Below are 9,118 nucleotides of genomic sequence, written 5' to 3'. Positions count from 1 at the left end.
TCACTAGATATCTACTCGTTCGTAAAGACAACATTTGCATTTCAAGTTCTTATTAGTCGGATATGTTTCTCTTTCTGTGTTTCTGATTCTAGTTTCTTTATGTTCATACAATTTGTATACATTTACTAGTACTGAGTTGCTGCACATGCTTTTTTTCAATCATTTGTATTCAGTAGGAAGTGCAAATGCAACTTTTTTCTGTTTTCTTTGTTGGAGCCAGTTAGAGGAGCATTTTTAAAAATCAAAAATATAATACAAAGTCGGTAATGGTAATTCAGTATTGTTTCGATATATACAATCTTATCAGAAACTTTTTTGTATCGCTATGCAAGGAGTGTTGTTCTTTTTCCTTGGTTTTTTGTTTTATGTTATCTACAGCATACAGTGTTCCTAGTGTTTCTAGGCTTCAGAATTAAGATGTATCCTTCCTGAAATTAATGCTCAAGGACAGAACGGTAACTGAAACAGGAATAGGAATTTGAGGTCTGGAAGTTCTTGAAATCTGTATCAGCAAAACCCACATTAGACGATATCAGTTGAGACAGCTGACAATCTATCTCCATATTAAGTACAACCTATCCTGTTCTGTTTCAAGGGTACTCGAGTCATAACAGCCTCTTCAAGAGAGCATATATTCTGTATTTGTCAGTACGATACTTAGACTTACAACCATAAAGAAAGAGAGTAGATCATGCATGCATATATGCAGCAGAGTGAGTACTGTTTAGTAACATAGATAACATTTGCATTTATCTTCTTTAGTGCAATAGTCACAAGTCTGAAAGGGTTAATGTGCGTCTATCAAAAACAATGAAGGTTTTGCCTCGGTTTGAGCAGCACTGGATAAAAATGCCTGTTTTAAATGTTTTAAAGTCAAAGTCCCATGGCTGTCCGCAAATCCTCCTCCTGAATATGAATGAAACCTTCCCAGGTCAGGCTACATCACATCTACACCTCTTCATTAACATGAAAATAGCGTCTTGGTGATTCAGTTTGGATCGTTTGTCTATTATGTGGTCAGACTTTTGGTGTGTGTGTGTGTGTGTGTGTGTGTGTGTGTGTGTGTGTGTGTGTGTGTGTGTGTGTGTGTGTGTGTGTGTGTGTGTGTGTGTGTGTGTGTGTGTGTGTGTGTGTGTGTGTGTGTGTGCGTTTCAAGGTGCATGTGTCTATTTGTCAGGGTGCTGTTTATCTGTTTTTTTAAGGGTTTGTAAATGATTAGGGTAATGGCTTATCCGTCAGCAGGTCAATGTGGTCAATAGCCATTCGGCTCTTGTCTTTGATTGGTGCAGACAGGCGGAGGGAGGGTGCTGGTGATTCACTTACAGACAGGAAGGATCATGGGAATTAGCCAGTGGGCAGTTTGTTGGGATTTAATGATGGGAGGGGAGGTGTTGGTCTGGATGAGGTTCGGATGTAATATAGCAGGGCTCCATTGGTAGCACCTCCCACCTTGTCACAGGCATCACTTGCTGAACATTTTCTCATCAATAGACACCACAATTTACCAATGTTTCTAAACACCTCACATTGCAGGCTGCGGTGTGACCTGACAGGTGTGTGACCTGACAGGTGTGTGACCTGACAAGTGTGTGTCCAAAAATGACTTTGAAAAGAGTAAAATAGAGTTTTAATGATGAAACCAAGTGATTTTTTTTCTACATGCGGTCTTTTCTATGAGCAGAAAAAAACATTTCACAAGAAAAGTGCATTTTTAAGGATAAATACAGCAGTACGCACGTTATAAAAGTATTATTTCCCACCACTGTGGTTAACACGGTTGTGCCATAAAGTGATCATCTGCCAAAAACAAATTATGCACTTCCTGTTGAATCCATTACCCAGTTTGTGTACACGTACACCTGCTTTTATCTGGGTCAAACAGAACACGCAAATACTCACAACTCTGTAAGTTTAAGTTTTGTGGTAACAGCAAAAATGAAACTTTAATGGGCTTTCTAGCACATTGATTGTGACCAAAAAATACAGTTTACATTTTATGTGTTTGGTGTTTCTCATATTTTTGTTTAGATTATCATTAACATGACTTACAGATGGGTTTAAAACAGAGAATTTATCTCCTTTCCTACTATCCTGTGTGCTCTAACCTTTAAAATATAACCCTCATGAGTTAAATGTCAGTCATAATATAAAGGCTAAAGTGAAATGGAAAACACTGTATGTGTTTAAAGGATTTTTTTTTTAAGCTGGTTAAAAGCATAATTATAATCTCAGGCACAGAGCAGATAAAAATCACATAGAGACATAAGAAAAGTCACTTCCATACACAGCAATCAGTGTTTGGCAGGCGATCACTTTTTGGCACAACACCTCCTAGAGCGACACCAAAACAGCTTAATGATCATCATTTACTCGCACACTTGAAATTTTAACTCTCACTCTCTCAAAAAAAGGTCGCAAATGAGTGTTTCTGGAGCCCTGCATAGGTTTCCACAGTGTCCAAAAAGTCCAAAAGCTCACTTTTATCATTTTTATTTCACAAAATCGCATTAATTAGGTATTATGTAAGTAGAGAGCAACAAAGAAAATCCATAACTTCCCTTCTCCACAGATAGGAATAGACATTTCCCCAGACAGTGAAGTGAAAAGCTGATAGATATCCTCTGTGGGTTTATAATCAGTAATGACTCCAGGTTGTTGAGGTGTTATATTCCTCATCTGGTCTCTCATGTCACGTTTAAATAAAGACCTTCTGGTTACATATACAATTTACATGTTAGTCTATATGTTATTTTATAAATGTTCACGCTATAGTGACAAAAATCAATGTCAATGAGCAGCTTTATAGGTCTTCATTTACATTTTTTTCTCCTGTAAAACACATCAGGGTAAGCTCTCTAAATTACAAAGATTTTCTTATGGTTGATTTCTGGCCAGTATGTTAGAATATGTAAAAGTAAATCTCCCATTTAGTCTGTATTTTCCTTTTTTTAAAGCTAAAAATGGACTCTTAATAAAAGAATATGTTATAAGATATACAGTTACTGTAATATATGTTTTTTAAAGTAAAGATTTAAAAAAAAGAATTGATCTCCTTTTAAGTCGGAAATACTAATAAATAAATACATTTCTAAATTTGTTCTTTGCGTCTACGATGGGATTTGTCTTTAAGTGAACTTCATGGTAGACTTTCTACAATACAAAGGCTATCAGAAGGTTAATTTCTTGCTATTCTCTAAGAATATTAAGAAGTAAATCTCCCATTTAGTTTATATTTTCCTTCTTTTAAGCTCAAAATGGACTCTTAATAAATGAAAATACATCATAAGATGTACAATTACTGTAATAGATATGTTTTTTAAAATAAAGATATTAAAAAAGTACATTTTCAAAGGTTATCACAAGGTCAATTTCTATCCAATTTCTTTGAATATGTACAAGTAAATCTCCTATTTTTTAAGCTAAAAATTGACTTTTAATTAAAAAATACTTTATAAGATATTAAAAATTTGAATAGATTAGATCTTTATTTTAGTTTAAAACAGCAATAAATTATTAAAAATCCAAAAATATGCAGCCAAATAACTCTTTTTTCTCTGTCCACGATGGAATTCGTCTTAAACTGACCATCAGGGTAGATTTTCTGCAATACAAAGGCTATCAGAAGGCTAACTTCTTTCCAATATGTTAGAATATGTAAAAGTAAATCTTCCATTTAGTCTGTATTTTCCTTTTTATAAGCTAAAAATGGACTCTTAATAAAAGAATACGTTATAAGATATACAATTACTGTAATAGATATGTTTTTAAAGTAAAGATATTAAAAATGTGAATTGATCTCCTTTTAAGTTAGAAATAGCAACAAATAAATAAATGTCTAAATCCATTCTTTGTGTCTATGATGGGATTCGTTTTAAAGTGAACTTAAGGGTAGACTTTCTACAATACAAAGGCTATCAGAAGGTTAATTTCTGGCTATTTTCTTAGAATAAGTAAAAGTAAATCTCCCATTTAGTCTGTATTTTCCTTTTTTCAAGCTAAAAATGGACTCTTAATAAAAGACTACTTTATAAGACATTAAAAATGTGAAACAGCAATAAATAAATAAATGTCTAACTCTGTTGTCTCTGTCCACAATGGGATTCCCCTTTAAGTGACCATCAGATTGTTGGTTTCCCACATCGGACACCAGCATCCGAATGTTTGTCTGTGCAGAGATTCCCAGAGACCGACTGGGCTTTAGAGCCGCACACGCAAAGAGGCCTGCAGATACAAATATAGACCAGTCGCAAATAGATGCCGATATTCCATGTGCAGGCTGGATTACAGAGGACGTTTGTGTGTGTGTGTCTGTGTGTTTGTGCGTCCCCTGGGCAGAAGTGTCTGTTCCCACGACCTGCCCTCCATCCGTTCTTCCTTCTCTCGGTCTTTTCCCTTCCGTCTCTCCTCCATTCAGTGGCCAGCAGAAATCAAACAGAGGCTGGTTTGGCAAGAAAATGCTTCTCGCTGTCCATCTGGTCTCAACGGTGGTGATCACACAGTCAGCTGCATCAGTTGGAAGTAACTGTAGTTTAGTAGCTTTTTCTGCTTTGCTTGAGAAACATTTAGTTGTTTTTTCACGCCGTTATATTCATCTGACAGACACAGATATGATAATTTGTTTTATTTACATAGTAAAACATATGGTAAGCTAAAAAATTGAAGCAGTCTGTTGTGAACTTTTTGCCTTTTGGCCTCTACAAGCAAACAACAACTTCTAGATGAGACTTTTTGTCAGATTTCTTATATCTCAGAGGTTCACAGTTCCGCTAAAGATGGATTTTAGCAGATGTTAACATACAAATAAGCATTTGAGAGATGAGTGTCACAGATTTATCTCGTGACTCCTTGAAATGGCTGAACCTTGATTTGTTAAACATTAAAACATGTATAATTAGCTCCGCTTTGACCAGCTGTCAGCACTGATGCATCAGTATTAGCAATCTAATGATGTACAGCAGTGGAAGAAGCCATTTTTTCCTGCAGAACGAGCGCTCACACACTGTTGAAATGCATTTTATTTTTTCATTTTGTACGATATTAAACTCTTGGAACATTTCCATTTATTCATTCTCATTCTTTCCCAGTGTATTAATATAACATCTGCATCACAAAACGCTGTATATTTGTCCCAAAAAAAAGACAATTTGATTGTCAAATGCCATCAATAGAGTCATTTATCAGCTGTCTCCCTGTCTTTACTATGTCTGCGGTGACACATGTAGACAAAAAAGCTTTATTCTATTACAGAATGGTGGGTGGTGATTTAGCACTGTGGCACTGAACAAATGGCTGGGTTGACTCATCAGATTCACCTCCTGATTATAGCCTGCAGTGAGATTGACATGAGGCCTTGCACATTGTGAAGTTCGTATTCAGTGTCAAAGACAATTATATGGGATGGCCAGTGTGGCACGATAAGAAATGCTGCTCAGTACGTTCTGATGTATGACTGAGCCCAATTTTAGTGTTTTCTGAAGCTCTTCCATACCTTTATCACACATTTGACATCTAGAAATCATCCTCTAACATGAAGACAATTATTTTTTTCATGGAAAAATAGGAGCCATTTCTTCAAAACGCAGTATCCCGCCAAGGCTGCTCAGTTGATGTATCATTTCCGACGAATTAAATCTTTAAAATATTTTGTGGCAGAAGTCATGGCACTGTAGAAAGTGACTATTTAATGTAGTTGTACCCACAAACACATTGAGCACAGGCATGTGTTATGCATGTGTACATTAAGTACGGATATCGAATCGCATGACTTAAATATGTAGCGGGCGGCAGGAAATTGATGGGACTCAGAAACACCCCCACAATGTAATCAATTGTTCCTTGTATCATTTCCAATGGATAAGTCTAGCTAAGTCCACAGCGGTGGATTTGTAGTAGGATTGCAATCATGTGATCGTCAGCAGGCAGCTGACATAGTGTTCGCTTGTTGTCATAGTTACAGTGACGCCGTGCCACCATCTCACAGTGATAAAGAAATCTTTAACAAATCTGTGGATCCAGACTATAAGCTGCATCACTACCAAAATCTAATCACTTGGTCTTTGTGTAGTTTCTGACCTTCCCTGAAAATTTCATCCAAATCCGTTATTACGTTTTGTAATAATCTTGCTAACAGACAAACAGACAGACAGACAAACCAATGGCGATCATCACATAACTCCACTGAGGCCGAGTAACATGGTCAAGGTCCTTTTGAAGACTGAGTAATAGGGAGAAAATGCTTCTCTCTTTATCTTTTATATCAAGCAAGCTGTGGAGAGCTTTTAAGAAAACACCTCAATTTAAGAACCGACGTGTTTGTGCTCCATCCAAAAGCCTCGACGAGCTGCAGAGCCAAGCTGACTCAATGTTATCAAAGCCTGGTCGAGACCTGTTTTAGTAAAGAGCTGATGTTGTTGACTTTGTTTGACATTTTACTCCCAAATGAGCTTCAATTCATTGTTGTGTTACCTAAGAAAATGGGCTCATGTCTCCAGAAAATGACTCTGTGTGCCTCGGGGGCAGGGACAAATTTGTTTTCTGGCCATGGAAAACAATGTCAAAATATACTTGACTGTCCTGAGGGCACAAAAAAAAAAACCAACTAATTAAATTCCAAAAATCATTTTTATTGTCCTCTAGATTGAAAAGTGCATACTCAGTCTTTGAGCAGTGACCCTCCTGAGGTGCTTTAGGATATTTGAGCATCCATAGATCTAAAAAAATCTGCTTCTTTGTGGTTTCCTCCTGTTTAAGAGAACCATGAAGAGAAAGATGAGAGTTTGAGTCATAAAGAACTGAAAAACCAGATATTTAGTGTGCGTGTAAACAGAACCTCGGCCAAAGAAAAGAATGACTCTGAAGCCGTCCAGATGTGTAGGGGACAAATCCCATGTTCATGCAACATCTCTTTTGCAGTCTTTTCTACGAGTCCCACACACACACACACACACACACACACACACACACACACACACACCTATATACACACACACACACACACACACACACACACACACTTCATCCTCATCTTGATGCCATCCTCTGGTTCTCTACTGTTGCTTGTATAGTCTGCCTCCCTTCTTTATTTCTCTTTGGCTCACACACACACACACACACACACACGCAGACACACACACACATACACACACACACACACACACACACACACACACACACACACACACACACACACACACAAAAAAGCACACATTTCATCATCACCATCATCATCATCTTGGCACCATCCACTGGATCTACTGTTGCTTGTACAGTCTACCTCCCTTCTTTATTTCTCTATGGCTCATACACATGCACGCGCGCGCACGTGCACACTTCATCATCGTCCTCATCTGGATACCATCCGCTGGTTCTCCATAGTTGCTTGCAGTTTGCCTCCCTTCTTTCTTTCTTTCTCTTTGCCACGGACACGCGCGCGCACACGCACATCCGCGCGCACACACACACATCCTTGATCTTCATCATCATCATCATCATCCTCATTTGGATACCAGCCACTCCACTGTTGCATGTTGCATGTACAGTCTGCCTCCCTTCTTCTTTCTTTCTTTCTCTTTGGCAAACACACAATCACACACAGACTCACACACACATCTGGAAACAGTCAACGCGTCTACATGCACTGGGAGGGGGGCTACCTCTCTCTCTCTCTCTCTCTCTCTCTCTCTCTCTCTCTCTCTCTCCCTCTCTCTCTCGGTATCACTGCAGAGCTGAGCTGCAGGGGCAGCAGAGGCAGAGAGAAGCTCCAACTCCCGATCAGTAAGACACAGACAGACAGACAGACAGACAGACAGTGACTGACAGACACACCGTACCCGGACCATCATCATGGACTGGATCAGGACAGAGAAACCCGTCTCCGGATGAGACAGGACGGCCTGGCTTCTGTTATTTCGGAGGAGGGGGGACTCTGCTGTAGATATACGTGGAATAACCGACCACCTTTGTGTGTGTGTGTGTTTTTTGTTGTTTTTTTTGGGAGATTTTAACCCCGTGCTACCCGTGATGGAATATTTACACCCTTTCCTCAAATTTCTCCTCTTCTACTCTTCCTCCTCCTTTTCTTCCTCCATCATCTCCACCACCACCTCCTCTTCTTCTTCATCCTCTCACATTTTGACACGCTGCTGAAAGATGCGCACGAATGCGTCTTTTGCGCACTTCCATTGCGACCGTCACTGACAGCGCCCGTGCTTTGTAAGATTTTAAAACCTTTTTTCCCCCCTACAACAACAAAGGGAGAGAGAAGGAAGGAAAGAAGAAGAAGAGAGAGAGGTGTGAATTGAATTGAACGCGGTGCTGGTCTCATGTTTCTCGCCTAGGGCCCGGATGTACCGAGGGATGCACCGGTGCGTTTTCCCAACCGGTTCCGCCGAAAGCTCCCTCTTTTTTCTCGCCTTCACCTCCATCATGGGGATTAGGTAATATTCACTCCATCCGAAGAAACCCTCCCCATAAACACTCAAACAAAAATAACGGAATACCCGAAACTGTCCGCGCCAGACAGTCCTCCTTTCTTCTTTTTCCCCCTTTTCTTCTTTTATTTTCTTTTATTTTTGGGGGGGCTTTTTTCTTCTTCTTTCCTCTTGTTCTCCCTCCTCCAGCCTTTTTCCCCCTCCTCTCTATCTTCCATTCACCTATAGGGATAACGCCGGACTACATTTATGGTAAATGAAAGCAAAAACATGTACATCCCGGAGGACACCCTTGAGAACCATCAAGGTATGTGGTGTCTTTTTCTTTTCTTTCTTTTTTTAAAAAAAGAAACAATTATTTGTTTGCAACTAACAAAATATCTTAAGTGTGCATGAGGGAGAAAGAGGGAAGGAGGGAGTAAGAGAGAGGTATGATGGTCTCCAAATGGGGATGGGATGGGGGAGAAAAAGGAGGAGGGAAGGAGAGGAGAGGGAGAAAGGGGGTGTTCGCTCTCTTTCCTCCACTTTCCTCCTCTCTTGTTGATTTGATCTCTTTCCCAAAGCAGCAGTTCTGTGCAGCAAAGTGAACTTGTGCCATAATCATGCAACAAGGGCTGCAGGTAGATGAGGCCTCTGCTCTCTCTCTCTCTCTCTCTCTCTCTCTCTCTCTCTCTCTCTCTCTCTCTCTC

General features: G+C 39.3%; 1 protein-coding gene across 18 annotated transcripts in view; it reads left to right on the top strand.

The window, feature by feature from the left end:
- The first annotated feature begins 7,713 nt into the window (after positions 1 to 7,713).
- The window catches only part of cacna1c (calcium channel, voltage-dependent, L type, alpha 1C subunit), a 216,207-nt gene continuing 214,802 nt past the window's right edge, over positions 7,714 to 9,118 (top strand). For 12 of the 18 annotated variants that reach the window (XM_055006555.1, XM_055006549.1, XM_055006552.1 and 9 more), the window contains exon 1: positions 7,715 to 8,736. In XM_055006555.1, coding sequence (XP_054862530.1) covers positions 8,679 to 8,736 — 58 coding nt within the window. In that variant the 5' untranslated portion in view covers positions 7,715 to 8,678. Of the gene's footprint in view, positions 8,737 to 9,118 lie in introns of all 18 variants that reach the window. The other 6 variants (XM_055006548.1, XM_055006545.1, XM_055006543.1 and 3 more) reach the window with 2 other exon arrangements.

Source organism: Amphiprion ocellaris, chromosome 21 (assembly GCF_022539595.1).
Source record: "Amphiprion ocellaris isolate individual 3 ecotype Okinawa chromosome 21, ASM2253959v1, whole genome shotgun sequence".
NCBI lineage: Eukaryota > Metazoa > Chordata > Actinopteri > Pomacentridae > Amphiprion > Amphiprion ocellaris.
The sequence above is the reverse complement of the archived record's forward strand: the minus strand, read 5'-3'. Positions and strand labels throughout refer to the sequence as shown.